Here is a 21,542-nt window from a genome sequence, read left to right on the forward strand (position 1 = left end):
GCTGCCTTCCCCCTAAGAGATCCCGGATCCCAGGGTCAAGGGGGCAGATGTGTAGGCAGCCCGTCTACCCCATCAGTGCAGTTAGAGGGACCTGCCGGTAGCACGTTGGTCAGAAAAGGTCTGGACACAGATCAAGCTAACAAGGCTAGCGCAATTTATAAGTAAGGCATCAAAGGCGAAGGAATGGAAACCCTCATGCTTCAGGACATAAACTGCCCGTAGAAGAATGGGGGTTAGGAAGAAAGTTTTCCTGAGATCGGGTTATCCTATAACTCCCACTGCAGGGTTTCTTGCCCTTTCTCCTGAAGCAGCAGCTAGTGCTGGCCCCTGCCAGGGTCAGAATGCTGCACTACATGGACCATAGGTCTGACCCACCCTAGCACTCCCTTTCCCATTGTTCTTTTCTCATGGTTAAAGCCCATTTTCCTATGACACAGCAGGTAAAACCTAACCATGTTCCCTTGAACTACCCACGGTCCTAGTTTGATTCTTGAAGCACAATTAGGTTCCATTTGCTCTGTTACACTCACTATTCTGTTTGAAATCAATAGAGTGCTCAAAATTAGGGCTTATCTACACACAGTTGTTGTGCTGTAACTACACCAGTACTGGTAAAACAGTAACAGCCACTAATGTGGATGTAGTTATATCTACTTGAGGGTGCTTATGCTCCTATAGCTTATTCCCAGCTTGGAAGGGGAATAAGCTTTGCCATATATGTATCTTTATGCCAGTATAATTGCATTCATGGTAAGAGTTGTACCAAATAACACAAATTCACACGCTTAACTTAAATAATTATATTGGTACAAAAACTGTAGACCAGGACAGCGCGTGGCTGTGTTTCACCTCAATGTACAAAGAAGCAGGGATAGTCCTAGGCACAAACAATGCAAATGTCCTCTTGAGGTCCTGCATTTTTGGAGGGTCTTTGCCCCCCAGCAGCTTCCACTGATTAAGGAGTTTTAAGGTCACTTTAGCTGTTTCTGGAGAAAAGCCTGGTGAAGGGGAAGAAAAAAAAATCAGTCTCCCTCTCTATTCCAGCAATTTGGAATCCAGTCAATCCTAAAGCAGCGTGTGTACAGAACATTTGGCAGCAAAGACCATGGATTTACTTTTCGGTGCCCTGCAGGTGCATTCCATGCACTTCTCTCCTTGGTGAGACTCCCCCAGACACTTCAGGCAAGAGGCATGGGGATCTCCTGTTGGCATGGGCTTAGAGCAGAAACTGCAGGGCTTGAATCCCAGAGCTTTGGGCATGAGCCCAAGAGAAGAATCTGGGAGGAGGGGAAAGGCCCAGCAACCCCACTAAGTAAACCACCTATAATTAACAAAACAAAACTATAAACTATCCACTGTTAGGTATACGCTAGGGAGAGTGGAGAGCAAGTGAAGCGGGACTCCACAGTTCCAATGACCATCACAGACGGTAAGAAGGAACTGAGGAGGCGCTGGGTCGGCTGGGGTATATATCGAATGCCATGAAGGCGTCACTCCAGGGAGCTCCACAGCCAACCCACTGGGTGTTGCTAGGGTAAAAATTCTCCAACGGCCGTGCATGCAGTGCACGCACACCTAATTGGAACTGATATGAGCAAGCACTCTAAGAAGAACAGCAATATAGGACTGAAAGGGATCTTGAGAGGTCAGCTAAAACTCACTTTCCAGGTTTAAAAATTAATAAAAAAAACCCTAACCTGCTTGAGATGATCCAATAAGGGAGGTGTTGTCAGAAAATGCCCTCACTAAACATGATCCCTGTGCATCATACACATATGATTTTCATCTCTTCTAAGCCGGTAGCACTACTGCACATTCATTCCATAGGCCAAGAATGGAATTGTAGGATTAAGGGGGAAAATGACAAGACAGAAACAGGCCATTAGTTAAATGTCAGTTATCATATTTAATATTTTTAATAACTTTGATTGCAACATTTACCACATAAATCATCTAAATAAATAGATGCTGTACAGTCTCTTACCCATATCAGTACAAAAATAAAACCACACTTTGCATCAAATTGTAACTAGACCTGTCCTCCCATTTGTATTACAATTTCCATTTACAACACGCGCTCACTCAGAAAAGGCATTATATATGTAGGGGTTTTTTGTTTGTTTGGAATTGATTCGTTCCCTCAGCCCCCTCTGCCCAAATACATTCAATTAGTCTGTACAAAAGCTAGAAGCTCATTCTGTGCAAAGGAAGCTTTCTTGTGCAAAGACTCAGGTGCTCTATCATGCCAAGAATAAAAAATAAAGTAACTTTCCCCAACCCCATCCTTGGTGGAAAACAAGCATATAAAATAGGCAATAAAGTCACACAGCAGTCTTAGAACCACCTAGATCAAGCAGTGCAGGAGCATGGTAGAGAAGGTCAACGCTGAAAAGCTGGGAGGATTGGGCTTCCTCCAAACACAGGTGCCTGCTACTAAGTAAAACACCCCACATAGCCAGCTAAAATGTTCAATTTTTTTTAAGCCTAAACTTTGTGATTAGTTTTTTTTTAAGCAAGTTCCTTTGCACCTGTTCTGTTGGATGTGAGGTGAGACATTAACCCACTGGAAGAGTCCAGCAGCCACTGAGAACAGCTGTTGGGTTGCCCCGACCCCAAAGAGGTACACATGCCTCCCATCCCCATTAAGCTACTAAAGTGCAATTTGTCCAGAAAAGGGAACTAAAAGGAGGTCTCCATAACTAGAGATGGAAGAAACCCATTGGATCACATCTCGGCCATCTCTGAGCACTGGGACTACTTAACATGGGAACAGAACCTAATAACTCCCCTATATACCGCAAGTGGTGGGGGAAAAACATGTTCTGAAGGTGGATGTGGAGTTTTAAAGTCTCCTTCCCTCCTTCATTGTGCCCTTGTTCACTTGGGATGCCTGGAATGGCAAACCCACCCTACAACTGTAGAAGGGATGCCAAGGGCTGGATGGCAGCTGTGGAAAGGAGATAAGGAATAGCCAGTGGTCTGAAATGGATACATCTTTCCCTTTTCAAATGCCACTTTTTTAAAGAGGCAATACGAGTACTCAGCGCTCCTAGTGCTTTGCATCTTCAAAGTGCTTCAAACATACTTAGGCCTTGACTTAAGAAAAGCCAAAAAGCAGACTAACATTTTTAGATTTCAGAGAGTTTTTGATGCTACCTCTACATTTCTGGTCAACCCTCCCACACTGTTAGCACTAAAATGATACAGCACAGATAGATTTTAAAAGGTCACGTTTCTGACCATCACACAGTGCACCCCCTCCCATCCAAAGATGTCTATCTGGCACCTCCAGCACACACACAGTTGTGGGAGGGGAGTGTGCCTCTTCTCTGAAAAGACAAGCAGGGTAACAAGTGGCCCACAATTAATGAAAGCAGCAAATCCTCTCTCTGAGCCTAAGCTTTCCTCCCATCCCATTTCGCAAGTACAGTAATTCAGTCTCCCATTCAATGGGAGCCACTACCAGCTTCCATTATTGGGCTCAATCGCTCTGTGCTACTTCTGATCATCCAGAAGCCATTGCCCATTCAGAAATCCGGGAAGCGACCAACTCCCCAGGAAACATTCCTTCTCCTAAAGAAGAATCTGAAATGGATGTTAGAGGAAGATATGAGGTTCTGAACGAATGCTATGTCTGCCCTTCCCCACCAGTGACTGTTCTGATGAGACTGGCAACCTACCTCTGCTTTACAAATGCTCATCTCTTGGGCAAGTCCCACAACCACTTCCACCTGCTTAAGAGCTTAGGTTTCATCTGAGTGATAAAATAATTTGGGACAGTCATTCTCCTTTTGCATGAAGGCTACAGTCCTGGCTTATGGGCATTTGAGCTCGGTGGGGCAGAGGACAACACGGACCCTCTGACATGAGAAAGAGCTGATTTTAGATCATTGTGTTCTGGGAGATATTGACTTGAGATCTGCAACAATCTGTTCCCATCACCTGCATTTGCCAATGATAGATTTTCCTTTCTAATAATGGCTCTGAACTGTCATTCTCCTGTTTGGCTCCCGCCCCCACAAAGATAAGTCTCTGCTTTCCCTCCCCCTGGAAGACCCAGCTACTTAACACAGAAGCAAACGACTCTCTCCACACATGCTCACTTACTCAGTACCCATTCAGAGCACACAGAAGAGTGCCAGTTAATCCTTCTAAAATGCTGATGCAGGGCAGTGATGTCCTAAGAGGGAGAAGGAAGTGAAGAGATAAGAAAATTGTGCATTTGAATACACTAGGCTACACTGAACAGAAACATACTCCATCTCCTAGATACTCCCCTCTCCATGCACACCCCCATCTAATATTCACCTTTTTTTCCCCCATCTGAGTGAAAAGATGAGAACAAATATGTGGCAAAACCAAAGCTGTGACAGGCCACTGTGTAGTGCACATCCCAGCTGAACGAAGCCATTAACTAGTCAGAACTGGGACGTACAAAGGATGGGAGCAGAAGTCTCCAACAAGAAGGAAGGTTTTGGATTTCTCACTTTGGCATCTGATTTTATTCAATGGGAAGTATCAGCATGATGCAGACCCCGGAAGGGCTTTGGGAGTTAATGAATGCTCCCTGCATCGCAATGCACTCTCTTCTTGAAGTAACAGGCACTCTACCCAACAGTCTGTCCTGAACAGTCTAGCAAGGGCATTATTGACAATGGGGATATGGTACACAGATCCAGCACAACTCTGGAGTCCAAGGAATGGACAAGTTAGGGGCCCCATTCATCAAGCAGCCCCTACACTGTCCCAGGAAGCTACACTGCCCTCCTTCCTAGGCTACAGGAAGAGTATATGGAATAGGAACAGAAGAGAAGGGAAAATATTACCATTTTTAGAAAGGAGGTTTGCTTCTTTCCTATTTCAAAATCATGAAATTAATGTTCAGCAAAGGGGCCCTGCTTTAACCATCAACCCTGGGCTGTTGCCCACAGCCATCAGCACTGTATTTCCTCATCCCAACCTTTGTTGTGGTGGTTGCATTAAGTATCTCCTATTAGCAGCCTGCCTATTTTTCAGCCTACATGAGGCCACTCTCTCTATTCCAGTTAAACTGTCAAACAGTACTAAGAGTGGGGCTGGGGTAGAGCAGGAAGCAGTACTGGGGCCATGGGCCCCATGAGGTCAAAACCAAGTTCACACATTCAATCAAACACACCAGAAGAATCTTTCCAGACAGTTTCACAACACTAACAAAACAAAAACACCCTGTTCTGATATGTTAAATCACATCTATGTTCGTTTGTGTCTCAGGCTCTGACTTAGTCAGGGTCACTTCACTGGCAGACTTGGGTTTATTTTGGCAAAAGGAACTGCATTTGGGTGTTCCCACAATATCCTGTCTGCCACTGAAAACAAATTTGGACTTGACACGTCCAAGGGCCCAAGTCATTACAGGAGAATAAGGGGTGTGCTGGAGACACAGGGCTACTAAGGGTAGGTCTACACTGTTTAAAAACAAAAACAAAAAAAAAACCTGGGGCAGCAAGTCTCAGAGCCCAGGTCAACTGACTTGCGCTCATGCTGAGTGACTAAAAATAGCGGTGTATATGTTCCTGCTTGGCTGGACATGGGAACATCTACACTGGTATGCTTAGCCCTATAGCGGGAGCCCAAGTCAGTTGACCTGGGCTCTGAGACTTTGTTCTGAGGAGTTGTTTTTTTTCCAGCATAGATGTACCTTAAGATACCACAAATGATTTGTAGTTGGTGCTCAGAGGAATCAAAAATACTGGGGCGTGGAGATGGAAGGTATGGGGGGGGGGCCGAAGCAGTCTTCCACAAGTGTTTATACAGTGCCTAGTACAATGGAGTCGAGTCCCAATGTGACAGGGGCCCCTAAGTGTGGGCATGATACAAACAATACATAAAATACCACTATGAACAGATGCATGAAACAAGCGTTGCCTGCCCTACGAACTGCTGGCAAGTTATTACAGTGCAGTTCTGTTCTGAAGACTGACTCTATAAGAACAGTCCCTTCTTACTCAAGGGACCTGCTTTTTGTGCGATTCTGCTGGCTGAAGTCAGTCTGCATTGCTTCAGCCTTGCAGTCAACAGAGCTATAGGGGAGTCAGTTGGATTCTATTCTGGCTCATATTTCAAACAGAATCATTAAAGTAAGCTCCAACTGGACTCTATTTTGGCTCTTGCATCAAACATAATAGCTAGTGAAGCTCTAATCACAGAATCTTTGATTTTTGTGATAGCAGCCAAAAAGGCCCCCGCATGACTTTCAGATTCCAGGCTGAGTTTGCAGTTAAACTTTGCACTTGTAAACTGAGCACATTTGATTTGAAAATCATTGACATTCCACCACCCTGGAGCCCACGCCACCATTTCTCTAGTCACTTTTCAGAAGAGAACGACACTTTACAGAGACTAAAAACAATAAAACCATTCTGTTAAGAGAGCAAGATTGATTTTTACAACATGCAAACCTTGCTAAGGATGTGTCAAAAAAATAAAATAAAATAAAAATCGATAAATACATGTTTAGTTTCCTACCACAAAACACCCTCTCCCCACTTGTTCTCTCCATGCCCCCAAAAAAGCCAACCCACACATCAGCAAAGTTCTGCATCACAACTGGAAATGAATTAACCCCCCCAGTGACTTGGGCATAAGGTAGTACGGCTACCAAGATACCTCCTTAATCCTTTTAGGTCAGGAGAGGATATTAGTCATCAGAAGCAATACAAGTAAACATCTACAAAAGGGTTAAAAATGAAGCAGTGGGTGAATCCTGTTTGCAAGGGCTCCAGAGTTCCACTTACAGTCAAGTTTGCAAAAACAGTGTTCTTCAAAGAAAATGAATGTCAAGACAGAATTCTTTGGTCTGGAAAATCTCAATGGGTGCATAGACGTGACACCAAGGAGAGAGAGAAAAGCAGAACGGAAGTCTGGTGAGAGAAGAAGCTTTTTTCTTGCCCTTTACAGGATTTCTGCTGCCTTGCAGATTTTGGCCAGGGCTGGAAACATCCACAAACAAGAGTTTTTCTTGCAGTGTTTCTGGACTAAACTGGGGAAAGTGCATAGAAGGCCGTACCCACATATAAAAAAAAGTTAAAGCCTCTCTTCCAGATCCTACAAAAGTTTGGAACAAGGAGTTGGGAAGTAAGTTCTTCAAACTCAGGTGCCTAGGATTAATCTTCTAAATCTAGAGTCACCTGGATCAAAGTCACCCTGATTTTCAGACATTCTGAGCACCTGCAACTCTCAGGGAAGTCAGTAAAAGATGCAGGTGCTCAGCACTCTTTTTTTGAGGGAAGGGATGGGGAAAGAGGACACTTCTATGTAGGTGACTATATATGTATTTAGAAGCATAACTCTAGGCAACCACGATTGACAAACTTTGTCCTGAGTCTATGTTTATCCCACAGGTTGCACTGTTTCTATTTTTTTTTTTAAAGGATTCAGCACTCCCTCTTCTCATCTGACACCTTCTCCCACCACTAAAAAAAAAAAAAAAAAATCAACTCAGGTTTCACCCCCTACCCCTCCTCTCAAAATTCACCACTCATTAAAACTTGGAGCTAGGGCAGTCTCCTGCATCCCCCACTTTGTGTTTATTTTGAGGGACAAAAATATTTGCACCGAGACACCTGAAATATAGGGCGTGTCAATCCATCCCGCACGTACCATGACCTGGTGGAAGGCAGTCTAGTTCAGACAATGGAGGGTGAATCTTAGTATCCTGTAAGCAGCTAGAGCTTATTAGAGGTAAAATGTGCTTTTAAAGCAAGCTTAGGAGCAGTCCAAAACCTTTGTAAAAAGCAAGTGTTTGCAGGATCCAAAGCATCAGCGTTGCAGAACTCCGAAGTTCTGCAGGAGCTAAGCCCTCCAGGGGGAGAGCTGCAGAGAAACAGCATTTAGGATTTACACTAACACTTAGCTTCAGCTCTGTATGAAAGTAGCTTCAGATAGCACAAAACCAGCAGATGAAGTTTTTTTTTTTTTTGAGGGAAGGAATTAAAGGAGGGGAGCAAATGAAGAAAGAGTCAAGTCTGCACTGTATCACATTGCCCCACAATTCCCCCCCAAGGCCCTAGCTTTCCCCTCTTGCTTTCCACAGAGAGAAAGATTTTTAAGTTTAAAATAAAGAAGGAAGAGAGTGAGCATGCAAGAACAGATGCTAAACATCAACTTTGAAGATACAGCAATTCTTAGAAACCCCAAAATGTCACAGGTAGAATCCAGCACAAATCTCCAGGCGTTTTTAAGTGCAAGATCAGGTGCAGTCTATAGAACTGCAGATGGCTTTCCTTGGCAAAGCTTTTTAAACCCTCAAAAGGGAAACTCCCCTGGTAAAGGGAACAAATAAGGATGAGGTCACAGATATGGTAAGTTGAGGAGGGAAAATATAAGTAGGACACTCAGTCCAAGAGTCCTTATCACTTTAGAGGATAAATTAAAAGTTAAAAAATGTTAGAAGTCTAGTAGACTCCTCCCAGCCCTTATGCTATTCACTTTTGCCCTTTAAATTTGATCAGAGAGCAAAAAAAACTACCTAAAAGTGGAAACTGACCAGCTAAAGTCCAGTTTCACTGCTTACTTCTCATGCATCTGGCCTCTGCCCTTATCTGCGGTTTTCCAGCACTGCCAGGCAATGTTTCAATCCCTCTATAAGCCATTCTTCCCAAGAAGAGAGCCACCCTTTTCACTGACTTAGTAAAGCATTTTCAGGACAATATTTATATACAGTCTGGGTTTGGTAAATCTTTTAGTACAGGGGTTCTCAGCCTGGGGGGAATCCTCATCCCCCAGGGGGTGGGGTGGGGGGGTTACATATAAATACCTTTCTCTTCCCATATTTCTAGATCATAGAAGGGTTCTGGGAAGGTCTCTGGATAGAGAAGAATGAGTACCACTATGTTAATATATACAGGTTTCAGAGTAACAGCCGTGTTAGTCTGTATTCGCAAAAAGAAAAGGAGTACTTGTGGCACCTTAGAGACTAACCAATTTATCTGAGCATGAGCTTTCATGAGCTACAGCTCACTTCATCGGATGCATACCGTGGAAACTGCAGCAGACATAGTTTCCACGGTATGCATCCGATGAAGTGAGCTGTAGCTCACGAAAGCTCATGCTCAAATAAATTGGTTAGTCTCTAAGGTGCCACAAGTACTCCTTTTCTTTATACAGTTATCCTCCTAAAGGGCAATTAAGTTACAGTGATGCCTTTATTAAAGGCTCAGAAATCTAAAGTGAGCATGTGTAGCTAATATACCACAGCTAGGAGATTACAAAGCTATGTGTTACAGGATAAATGGATCATGCAGACAAGGAAGACATCCCTTCACTCTTCATGGAATCACACTGTAACCATCTGTCCCATTCATTATTTGCCATGGAGTTTCCTACCTTCCCAGGCAAACAGATTACCTGCAATACCGCCACAGATAAAACATTTGGAAGGGAGGAAGCTTGTAACAGACTTGAGTTACCTAAAGTGATCGGGTCCATTACATCTCACTGCATTAGCTGGGTGGGAGGAGGAAGATGGGGAGGGTGATGTCCAGAGGAAGCATCTTTATCCAAGGGACAACAACTGCAAATCAGGGAAGCAAGCAATAGGTCCAACCCCTTCTCCATCTCCGTGTCCTCTCTCACCCTAAATGCAGCTGTCAGAACTAACAGAGTAAAGGAAATACATAGAGAAAAAAGGTTCTCAAAATGCCCTACCAGGGGAGTCTTTGCCAAGGAAAGGGGTATCAGTTTCTCAGACGGACAAAGCAACAACAGACAAGTATAACAAACAAAAACACGGGCACCGCGTACATTGCCTTTCGTTTTTGCATATCTGAAGGGGAAAAGAAAAATCAATGAGACTTCAGTAAAAAAATCAAACAAAAAAAAACCCTCCTCTGTAAACATTTTTTAAAAGAAACATTTTGGATATTTTTAAAGAGTGAAATAATCACCCCATCCCCAAAAGAATCTGACTAGGAACATTAAAAATGGAGATTCAGAACTGCACACTTCGGTCTCGGAAGAAGCCCTCGGCCACTTGTGCTTCTCTGAAGGTCACGGTAATGGAGTTCGCCGTGATGTCTGTCACTGTCACTTCGCTGGGGGACAAGGTGGGGATCCAGGGGAGGCTGCCATCAACTGCATCCATGCCTACTGCAGAGGGGGAGGTGGATAAGAGCACGTTAGAAAAAGAATGAAGGGCTAACAGAAGAGGAGCACCCTTGCTGGCTATGGGTGGGTGACATCAACCTGTGCCAAGTTTGCACATGCTCCAAGGCACTGTAGGTGTCTAACCCTCCCACACAGAAAGTAAGGGGCAGAGGGAAGAGGTGGGAAGATAATAACGGGACATTGAAAGGTGAGGGAAAGAAGGGAGAGCGTCAAGAAGAACGACAGACACACAATCAACTGTGCAGGCTGATACTACAACAGCCCCCCAACAGCACCACCATGCTTACAGGTCCACCAGCATTTTCATTATACATTCCCCACCCTCTTTCCAAATGGGAGTCAAAATATCCCACTTTAGGGGAAACATCTGGAAACTGGATCTCAGCCCACTAGGTCTCCTGGTTAGTGCACGTGTTCACTGTAGTGTAAATTCAACCCCCACCCCAACCAATCAACCAAAATAAAAAACAAACAATCAGAACTCATTTTTTTCAAGCTCATCCCCGATACCCCATGTTCCCTGGGCCTAAGGGGGCCCTAACAAACTGAGGATTTTCCTCCATTGTACCTCCAAATCCAGCCAAGGGAAGGGCTGGATGTGACTCTCTCCAAAGCCCATCAATGCCACTCCTTTGGGGGTCCAAAGGTTACAAGAGTCTTCCTCTTTGCTCCTCCCCACCGAGGAGAGGAAGCTAAAAACATCTACTCTCCCCTGGAGCTCCTAATCTCTACCACTCAAAGTGAGGGACCCAAATACCCCCCACTTCCACTTCCCCACAGTGTAAAAAACTCAAGAACAGATTGAACAAACCCGCACCCAAAGAGAGCCACAAAAATATATGGAGAGGGGAGGGAAACATCCCCTCTCTATTACTTTACCTGTACTGCACCCTGTTGTCCCACCTGGGTATGGAATGTGGACCCCTTAACTGGGCATTTCCTGGCTTCTGTCTCAGATATCTGAGGTGTCTCTACTCTCACCTCGGAAAGAGTCCATTCACCCAGACACTAACCGGAATTCCGAATGTGCACACGTCGAGGGGAGAATAGAAAAATAGTTTTACATTTCTCTAGCACCTTTCATCCTTCAGATCCCAAACTGCTTTACAGACTGCACAGCTAGGGATCACATCACCCACCATCAATATGCAGCACGACAGCCATTCTGCATTGGTGGTGCTACAGGACAGTCGTGGAGGGGAAGTTGAGTACTTTCTCCAATTGAAACTAGAAGGGAAAGTTTAGATCGCCAGAATCTAATTAGCCCCATGGCCCAACCTAATTCTAACTTGGGTAACACCTTGCTCCTACCAGGAGTGCCATGACATTGATTTTACATCTCGACAGGAAAACCGCACCTTCAGAAGCTCAAACTATGCAAGGGTAATGGGGTTTGCTACTGACTCTGAAGGATATGACTCCTGAGATGCCATGAGCCCGCCCTGCAGCTTCCGGGGTTTGCCTGGCGGTCTGCAATCCACTTACTGCCCTACTTAGCTTATGACATTTGATGAAATTCCAGTGACCTTTGCACCCCACCCTCAAAGCTGATGATTTAGCACAATATTAATGTAAAGGGATTTTGGGTGGCAGAGAGGAGGGCAGGGTTCCCACTGACATTTGCACACATGCCTCAAAGTGGCACTGCGAGAGGATGATGAGTATGTGAATTTATCCATTTGAAGGTTCCCTTTATCAGGGTGTGGGGAAGGACTATATGCTGGAACATGACAAGACAGTTTCTCACTGCAACAGACAGCCATGTCATCCCTCTGGAAAAGCAGTGGGGAAGAGAAGCAGCACTAGCTTTCACATGCACTCTGATACTATGATGATGGTCACCAATATAAGAACACATAGGTGGCAACACCACAGAAGCAGACTGATAGATTAACCGAGTTATTCATCCAGACAACTTGCAGAGGTGTTTGGGGACAACCTTGCCAATTATAATCTTTGCACACATTGTAAAGAGCTGACCCAAAACCACACTCCCAGGATGCAGTAGGCAAGGAGGAAGAGTGTGTGTCCAGTAAACGAAATCAGACAGCATCACGCTCATGCCCCTGAATTCACAGTCAAATGGGGTCCCTGGCCTTACCTTCTTTGCTAGCATGCTGCGTCGCATCCCAGTCATTGGGAGTCTGCCTAGTTTCTAGTGCCACTGACTCCTTCAAGAAGAACTCACGCCTGTGGTTACGGCTCTCCAGGCTTGACATGCGTGGAAACTTCTTCCGCGACAGCCGGAGATATTTCTGGTTCTTGCGCTGCTTCCGGAGTGGGAATGGTAGGACGCCTCCCCCACTCTTTTCAGATAGCTCTGTCTGTCCTGGCTTGGCCCCCACCAGATTGCTTCCTCCTCCAAATCGCCGTGATAGAGAGAAACAGAGCTTCTCCTTTCCCTTGTGGGCACTCCTCAGGTCCATACCGTAAAGCCTCTGTGAATGGGAAAGGAGCAGAAAAGCCAATCATCCCAGAGTAACAGAACTAAAGCACCTGTGTGTTTCAATGCCCTTGCAGAGACAGAACCATGCTAAGAGGAAGGGGAATAACTGTCTACAGGTGCCTAAATGCCTAGGGAGGAGACAGCTGTACAGCAAGGTCACTGAGCAGAGGGAAAGCTTGAGATGAATGCATCAAGTCAACAGTCCCAACAGCAAGAGCTGTTACTGTACAGCAGGGGTTCTAAAACTGTAGGTCGGGACCCCAAAGTGGGTCGCAACCAGGAAGTCTGAAGCCCAAGCCCCACCTCTCAGGGCTAAGGTTACATGCCCCCTGCCCATGGCAGAAGCCCTTGGACTTCAGCTTTGGCCCCCACCACCCAGGGTGACAGGGCTCGGTCTTCAGATCCTGCTCCTTAGGTCATGCAGTAATTATTCTTGTCAGAAGGGGGTCATGGTGCAATGAAGTTTGAGAACCGCTGCTGTACAGAATAGTCTCTTGAGACAGCCTGGTCCATCCCTAGGCACTGGTCTAGGTGTCAGGAGACCTGGTTCTACTCTTGTGTCTTCTAAATGACCTTGGATAAGTCACTTCACCCCTCTGTGCCTCCATTTCCCCTCCCATCTTTTGTCGGTCCTCTAAGGTCTCTCACAGGGTGAATCCAGTGAGCACACAAACAGGTAGCATCTCTTTTATGCTAGAAATCTAATTGTTTAGGTACTTACCTGGCCCTAATTGCCCTGCAGGGGACCTACAGCCATCCCTTCTGCACAGTGGAACCCACTTGCCCTAATCTGATTCCTCCACTGCCACAACGACCCTCTACAGGCCAGCTCCATCTGAGCCTGAGCATGGTTTAAGTTTTGCTGAAAATAAACATTAACACGGAGGCACAAGCTTCACTGGAGAGCTGTTTACAAGACAGAATATCCAAGTGCTCGCCCATACCCCCTCCATCCCTCAGGTAGGGATAATCTCCAGCAGAGGGATGCTCTCAGTGCCCTCTCAGAGCCTTAAGCAGCAAAGAAAGGGGACGTGTGCACATTAGAACAAGAGATGTTTAACATGCCAGCTGACACATTGTACAATCCTTGCATAGACAGGGCACACTCTAGTTTTAACACGCGCTAGCCAGTTTCTGCCACTGCTGCAACGCTAGCGCGAGCCCTGCCAACACAAGTTTGCATATCCAGCCTGGGAGTATAGGCACGCCCTCGATGGGAATGCCTTGGGTTCATTTCAATCCGCTAAGTGGGTCAAAACTGCAGCTTGCCCTGTCTACACTAAGATTTTAAAGCGTGTTAGCTATTATGTTTGAAACCCACCACCTTTCTTCCTAGTACAGATAGTCAGAGGATATACCATTGCAAACAGAAAGTCAGCTCCACCCTGGAAGATCCATAGACGCAGTACCGAAGGGGCTAAGGATGGGAGAGGACATGCCAGGAAGAGTGAAAGGTTACCTGTAATAAGAGGCGCTTCGGTTTAGGCCCTCTCTTCCTGTATCCTGATGCACGGTCTCTCTCTTCCCTGTAAGGAAAAAATGTGAGACACAACATGACAAACTACAATACAGAACAACACAGCTCAAGGCCCAACTAGGGCTTCCACTCTCCGTATCTAGCTAGTTCCCTTAATTCCTTCACCAAACCCCACAGGCCAGCATCATGAGCGAGGAGAAAACCCCAGAGCTGCTTCTTGTGGGAGTAAAAACCTTGTTGGGAAGGAAAGGTCACAGCTCAGTTGATCTAGGTTGGGATATGGTGCCTCTAGGTCACCTGTTTATATCCAGCCCAGGTGGCAGCGACTGGAAGTTATTCACAATAGCTCTCCAGCAGCGTTTGGGCAATGAGAGGAGAAGTGTCCTTCTCAAAAAACCGCCATGACTGGCACGGACTTCTTTCTTGCCAGTCTCAGCAGAGTCCCAGGGCTGAATAGGCCATGGAGAATGAACCAGACATTCCAAGAGGCTGCCACCCTTGATGGCGACTGAGGCATATTGGCAGGACAGGAGAGATGCTTATGCCCCTGCTGCCCGTGCTATGCCCATTCTATGCATACAGGACTTTTTTATTAAAAGTTTGCCTCGGGGGGGGGGGGGGGGAGGGGCGCGGGGGGGGAACGAGCCCTCTTACTTCTCTTCATAAGCCACTACCAGGCGAGGATCCAAGATGTGATCCTCCGGCTCCCATGTGCTGTATCTGAAGAAATAAAAATGAATATATTTTAAAAAGGCTTCAGTGAAACATTTTCTCTGCAAGGGCTGCTACTGGCATTGCTGAAGCCCTGGAACCTGCCTCCCATGCATAGATCGCTCCTCAGTGGGAGGTCAGGGATCAGCCACACCACTTTGAGAGCTTTGGGGACTTCCCATCACCCATTTTCACATGTGCATACACCCCTCTGAATCAGTCTAAACCCTACATCATCCACTCTTTGTGAGAGAAGAGAGAGAGCTTCCCACCACAGGCCCCCTCGAAACCTCTCTTAAAGTCAGCAGGAGCATCATAAACTACTCCCACCACTGAAGGCTGAGCAAATCTGCTCTGCAGTGCTGCTCCCAACTCGGGGAGCAAATCCAGCTCTCCCCCTTGGCAGAGCACTAACCACTAAGGCAATGGGCCCGGCTGGATGGGATTTTCAAGAAAACAGGACACTCGAGATTAATAGAGTCCTAAGCAGAAATATTAATAAGTTAACAACACAGGTGAAGAAACAATCTCGGATTATTGAAGATGAAAGGATTATAACAGCTGAATGGATTTTTCACCACAGATGCTGATTTAAAAAAAACAAAAACAAAAACACACACCTAGATTTGGGGCCTAAAGTAAGTTGACTGTGAGCCTTCAGACCTTTTGCTATTTCTTATGCACCTAACTCCTCCTACAGGTGACAAGACGCTGATCAATTAGCTTTTATACACCAGTTCTAGACTGGGATAAGAAAAAAAGGGATGCATGCATATTGTTTTCAGCGGCACAGAAACTATCTAACATAAGCCAGGTGTTATGAGGGGGGAGGACTGGAAATAGTGCTTCCGAACTCGGCACCCAGAAAACAGAAGCTAGCCTTGCAGAGCTGCAGAGCAGAAAGGTCATCAACCCGTCTTCCTCCCTGACTGTTATGCAGCTGAGACAGGAACTAGGGGTTAGGTGTGGTATCAGCGAAACACTCTGACTATGGGGAAGTCCTTAAAAACCGCTTTCAGAGAAGAGCTAGAACATGGAAGAGCTAAATGCAAGAGAACAATTCTGGAAGGGTTACCACTCGCAAAGGTCATGTTTGACTGGGACTGGGGGTGGTATACATCTGGAATGCCCATCCCACCAGGGAGAAGAATATAGCTCTAGAACAAAATGTTCCAGAGTGATTTATTTTCTGGACTAAAAAGGTCTAACACCCATGCAGCGGGGCACACAATCTCATACATTCCTGAAGGGGAGAGAGAAGTGGTACCAAAAATCACAAGCAGGGCAGTGGTGTTTGTACAAACATCTCTGAAGCAGAGCAGCAAGCCAAATTATTACAGAAGGGTCTGGTTTTTGGATGAAGAGGTGTATATTGTGCGTGTGGTTCTGGAACATTCACTTCTGAGGCAGAAGAGAGTACCAAGATAGGGGAGATTCCCGAGGATGATTCTAGAAACCCTAATGTAGATTCCTCAACAAGGGAGAAGGACAGGTATGAAATCCAGGAATTCTAAGATGTGCTTTACTTCAGAAGGTTATGGACAGGGCACAGGGTTAAGAACAGACAGGCCTTCACCATTCCCTGTTAACTGACTCTTCCGTCCCCTCTCACTCCACCATCACCAACTCTCCCCCATCTTTTCACTCAAGCCTCCTGCAGCAGTCTCTGTATGCACAGGCTGTCAAAGTCAAGATGTTATTCGTGCAGAGGAAGGTTCCTTTCTCTCCCTTCCAGAAATTTCAGCATTCGTTTTTTACAGAGGAGGGAGAGAAAAAATCAGCCAGAGGATTCCTTTTCTGATGGCAGAGGAGGAGGGGGATTTGTTACAAAAAACCTGATGGGTGTTTCCTTTTCCTCTGCAGCTCAGCTCCCTGCTCACTGCAGTGACAAAACACTGCATATATATATAAAAAAAAAAAAAACAACATGGTGCAATTTGCGCCCCACACACACACAGAGTCCAGGCTGCAGCAGCAGAACTGCAGAGAGAGCACACACTCTGGAAAACACAGATCACATGATCTTCCTTCTCCCCTCCCCCACCTCAAACACAAGTTGTAAACAAGCTTGTGGCTGAGTCACATCTGTAACCCTTCCAGTCCCTGCCTGCAGCAGCACAGCCCAGTGATTTGATAGGTGTGGCAAATTAATGAGGGAAATTTGAGAAGAGTACATGGAACACACAGGAAAGAAGCAAATGCACTACTTGTACCCGACCCTTTACCCCTTTCCATCAACACCACAGTGGGAGTAATTGAATAACGGGTAAAGGAGATCAGAAATGGCAACACACACACACACACAGGAAGAGAAAACCAAGATGGGTAGGGGGAGACGGGATGTGCTGGAAGGCTAGGATGTAAACACCTAAGTATGCTGCACACCTCTGCATGTACAGAGCATTCAGAGATCAAGACAGAGACTGATAAAAGGAAGGAAGAGAGTTAACAACTGAAGCATTTAGGTTTCAAGCAATGCTAGCTCTGGAGAGAACAGGTTTCAAAAATGTGATACCAATCAACAGGGTTTCATATTTTTATGTTTTGAGGTGTTATGGCAGCAAAACAAGGAATCCTCTCGCCTCTGAGCCAGGAGGCTGTGAGGGTTCAAATGCCCATGCTAGGATTTTGTTTTGTTGCGGATCTCAAGGTCTGGGGGAAAGGAAGGAAGGAAGAAAAAGACAAAAGGAGGTAAGTGCTGCACTGTCCTTCAGAAGAGCTATTAGACCAAACTCAGTCCACCCATTCCTACTGACTAATAATCAAGCAGAAGTGAAATAGGCACCACTGGAGTGACTGCACTTGTGGAAAGTAACAGGGGACAAACACCAATGTTCTGTGCTTCTAGCAGTGCAGACATGCTACCAATCTGAATGCCTGAATACAAAAAGCTGAAGTTAACTCTAAAGTCAGCAGGTCCACAGAAAATGGCTTTGGTGCTAAACTGCACTATAGAGATTGGTACTCAAGTGCACAGGGTTAAATTGATCACAGAATTTATAGCCAGGAAGAAAATCTCTCTTCCCACACCAACCAAAGAGATAGGGACTGTATACACGCACACATACACCTGGGAAGTGGAGGTTGGGGGGTGAGACAGGGCATCTGGGGATGTTTAAACTTCTTTTTAGACGAGTGAAGACAGATGTCCATAATCCTTTTAGGCAGGCAGTTCACACAGTAATAATTTTACATAATGCCTTTCATCTTACAGCATTTTACAGATTGTTCCTTGCCAAAAAAGTCACTCCCAATTGAAATGCAGCCACTTCTGGGGAAGACTAAACTAACTACTAAAATAATTTAGGACAGGAACAGAAATATACCCTAACCAATGGAAAATAGTGGGAATCCTCAAAAGGCAACACAGAGGACTGTGACCAGTAAATCTGAGTCAGTGCCTCTTCTCTCATGAAAGGAAATCTTTAATTATAAGAGATAATGCTCACAATTTGTGTCTTATCCAAAAGGAAGCACTTCTAGATGCAACCCACCCTCTAATAATATGTTGGGGGGGGGGGTCTTCTCAGTATTGACCTGGGAGGAAGAACACCTACTGAATGTAACACTTAAAACCCTAGCACCTGGGTTTCCCTTGGAGTTTTCCTGTGTAAGATGGATAGACTGGAAGTAGTTAGCAAGTGAACAGTTACAGAGGGGAGAGGATAATGGAAAGAAAAGAGACAGGCAACTGAAGGATATGGGCCCATGCTTCAGCCTCACCAGTCATTAAGTCAGTCAGGAATATGGGTACATAGACTTTGTTTGGGGCTGTCTGTCTTTTTTGGAGCAAGGCACAAGAGAACATATGTTAATAACATGGGGAGCAGAAATACAGCCAAAGCCATTACTGACAAGCGGGGTGGAGGGAGGAGATACTTACTTTGGGGGCCATCCTTTCCACTTCACCAGGTATTCTACTTTACCCTAGAGAGAGGGAAACAAAAAGAAGAGGTAAGCCCTGCAACCCAAAATGGGTACTACAGGAAGAGGAGAAACTGTGTCAAGAGAATGCCCTTTGTTCTGCACTGGCAACAGCGCGCACTGAAGAGCTTGTTCCCCATCACCACCTTTAAAAAAAATTAAGCCTTTTCTTCAAACTGAATAAATCCACAGATTTCACAAGCAAACGCACACGTATTCCTAGTGCTCTCAAATGACCCTACTATCAACCAGGGAACACAGCTCTGCAGGTGCTTCAAAAGTGACTAATGTACTAGAAGGCGGAGCCCCAGCAACCCTCCAACAGGCATACCGCATACGCACAGCTCCACAACTCATGAGCAACCCTACAACAAGTCCGCATGCATAAACATGATGGGAGGAAGACTCATGCCAGGAATGGAACAAGTGTCTGAGGGGCTAGTTATAAGAAGCCAAAAGAAATACAAAATTTTAGAAGCTATGAAATGCCTCTTTGGCATGTCCCCTTCCAGTTGCTACATGTTTTACCCAAACACTGTCCCCCTCCATCCAAGCCACTCAACGTTCTGACCTGAACAAACAGCAATTCAAAACTGAATTTAAAGGTATCCAATTAGTTGTTCACTATATAGGGGGGAGATGGAAGAAATGGGAGAGTATGGAAATCAGTTCAAGAGCCCTGAGTATGTGTACAACTGATATGATATTTGAGTAATAATAAATAACAGCATCACTTTACCCTTAAAGTTTGCCTGAAGTGTGGTGTGTACACACATACTTATGGAGGCAGGGCATCGAAAATATACAAATTAAGATACACTTAACATACACAATGGGTTGTAGAAGGAAGGGAGATCATGGAATTGATTTCATTTTCTTGAAAGGGGTGGGGGGGTTCAGCTTTCAAATATGTGAAAAAAAAAATACTGCCTTATAAGATGCCTTCCACTGAAGGCTCTCAAGCACTTTGCAGATGTTTATGGGTTAATCCTCACAATATCCCATAAGGTGGTTAATACCCTCTCCATCCTCATTTTACAGCTGTGAAAACAGTCACTAAATTCAAGACCAACATTTTCAGGAGTGTCCATTGATTTTGGGTGCCCAATCTGTCACATCTTGGCATGAATTTCAGAAGTGCTGAGTACCCACAATTCCAATTCAAGTCAATGGGAGCTCAGCACCCCTGAAAAAATTCAGAGCCCCCAAGCATCCAAAAACAGTACCTAAAATTAGAGGCAATTTAAAAAAGGGGGGGGGGCAAAATAACTTGCCCAAGGTTACCAAAAGAGTCAGTGTCAGAAGTAGGAACCCAGCTCTTTCAACTCCCGCTTCTATCATTTAAGCACAAAGCCATGCTTTCTTATACAATGATCCATCCTAGAGTCCCACATCAGCATTTCAAAACAAATTCTGCATTCATCGCACTTTTTCAATCACCCCATCATCTACAGAAGTGTCCATTCAAACCACAAGTATAGCTCAGCACCTAAGAGTCAGGACATGGTTCAAAAATGACTTGTCTTAAGGTAGCAGAGGTGAGAGGTTAAACATGCAGCCATCTCTCCCATGTCCATCTGTGCCTCTCTTCTTTTTGGAAAAATGTGGGTGTGGGGAATGAACCCTTACTACAAATTAAGATCCTCAAAGAATTGAAGATATAAGCCACACTCAAAAAGACTTGCATCCACAGGCATGAAAAGTCAGGAAGGGGAGGTCAGGAAATTTGGCAAGGTGGCCTATTCTTGACCAGGTCATTACTCATTTAAGGGGACGTGGTAAAAGAAAAAGATGACCTCATTGTGGGAGGTGGAAAAAGGGAAGAAGAACAGGCATGGGTCCTCTTTCCCTTACAAGCCTCGCATCTAGCTATTTTTCTCTCCATCCCCGAAAGGAACAGCATGCAGAGACGCATGTATGGAAATGGTACCTGTCCTCTCTATGGGACGCTGGAGGAGTAGGTGATGGTGACCCGCACCATACAGCTCTACTTGTAACATGGTGACAGAAAAACATACCCATGTCCTGCAGCACTGGGGCTTGACAATGATCCCCTTCACGCCCCCTGCCCGCAGCATGGTGCTAGTACCCATCACCACGCCCCCCCCCCCCCCCCGCATGCAGCATGGCTGGGGGTACATACTGATGCCCCCATACCCAATGCCTGCAGCATGGGGCGATCCCAGTGTCCACCACGCTCCCTACAGCACAGAATATGTACGAGAGGCAAGACGGGAACAGGGCCCCTGCCCTCCTTCCCTGCAGCGTGGTGCACGAATGGGAGAGATTACAGGCAGTAGGCTCTGGAGCCCCCCCTGCCTGCAGCAGGGGAGGGCGAGGTGGGGAATAGATGCTGGTGCCCCCCGCCCCCTCCTCACCTTCCTTATGCGCTTCTTCCTGATACTCTCCACCGCAAAAACCTGCTCCCCGATAGCAGAGAGCTCCATGCAGGGGGAAGGAGGAGGCGGCTGCTCCCCGTACCGCTGCGGGGGGACTGGCTGCAAGAAGGCGGCGGGTGCGGTGGTGGCTGCTGCCGCTGGTCCCTGTCTTACTCACGCTCACACACCCCCTCGCGCTCAATCACGCCGCCGACAACGTTCCATTTTAGAATCTGCGCAACATTTTCCCAGGCGCGCGCGAGCCCCCCCCCACCACCTTCCGCGGGCGCGCGCTTTGCCGGGTCCCTCCTCCCGCCCAGCGGATCGTGAATGTGAGATATTTCCCGGGCCTTCGCTCGCTGTTCCCGATGGGTCTCTATTTGGCGCTGACTAGACGGCTGAGGTTGAAGGGTGGGGCCTAGGCCAGTTTTCTCTGGGGAGCCCGCTGAGCCCGGAGCTCCTC

At 46.1% G+C, this 21,542-nt stretch overlaps 1 protein-coding gene across 4 annotated transcripts; it reads right to left on the reverse strand.

The window, feature by feature from the left end:
• Window positions 1-785: 785 nt before the first annotated feature.
• CBX7 (chromobox 7) lies at window positions 786-21,359 on the reverse strand. Of its 4 annotated transcripts, XR_012666369.1 has the most exons (8): window positions 21,080-21,359; window positions 18,661-18,704; window positions 14,721-14,786; window positions 14,049-14,115; window positions 12,245-12,581; window positions 9,982-10,125; window positions 1,698-1,808; window positions 786-998 (listed from the first exon to the last, which is right to left on the reverse strand). XR_012666369.1 is itself a non-coding variant. In XM_048834342.2 (6 exons), the coding sequence occupies exons 1-6, from the start codon at window positions 21,146-21,148 to the stop codon at window positions 9,968-9,970; spliced, it is 741 nt and encodes a 246-aa protein (XP_048690299.1). In that variant the 5' UTR covers window positions 21,149-21,358; the 3' UTR covers window positions 9,091-9,967. The 4 variants fall into 4 exon arrangements, 2 of the variants coding, with proteins under 2 accessions (XP_048690299.1, XP_048690312.1); XR_007354346.2 differs by lacking the exon at window positions 9,982-10,125 and having other exon boundaries at window positions 21,080-21,358; XM_048834342.2 differs by lacking the exons at window positions 786-998; window positions 1,698-1,808 and having other exon boundaries at window positions 9,091-10,125; window positions 21,080-21,358.
• Window positions 21,360-21,542: the final 183 nt, after the last annotated feature.

Source organism: Caretta caretta, chromosome 1, assembly GCF_965140235.1.
Source record: "Caretta caretta isolate rCarCar2 chromosome 1, rCarCar1.hap1, whole genome shotgun sequence".
NCBI lineage: Eukaryota > Metazoa > Chordata > Testudines > Cheloniidae > Caretta > Caretta caretta.

What these genes read in the sequence shown, in the direction of transcription:
- CBX7 (XM_048834342.2), bottom strand. Translation starts at nt 21,148, where the DNA reads ATGGAGCTCTCTGCTATCGGGGAGCAGGTTTTTGCGGTGGAGAGTATC. An exon ending in GGAAGAAGCGCATAAGGAAG is followed by an intron (nt 18,705 to 21,079) that starts GTGAGGAGGGGG and finishes CCCTCTCTCTAG; the next exon opens with GGTAAAGTAGAATACCTGGT. An exon ending in GTAGTGGCTTATGAAGAGAA is followed by an intron (nt 14,116 to 14,720) that starts GTAAGAGGGCTC and finishes TTTTCCTTACAG; the next exon opens with GGAAGAGAGAGACCGTGCAT.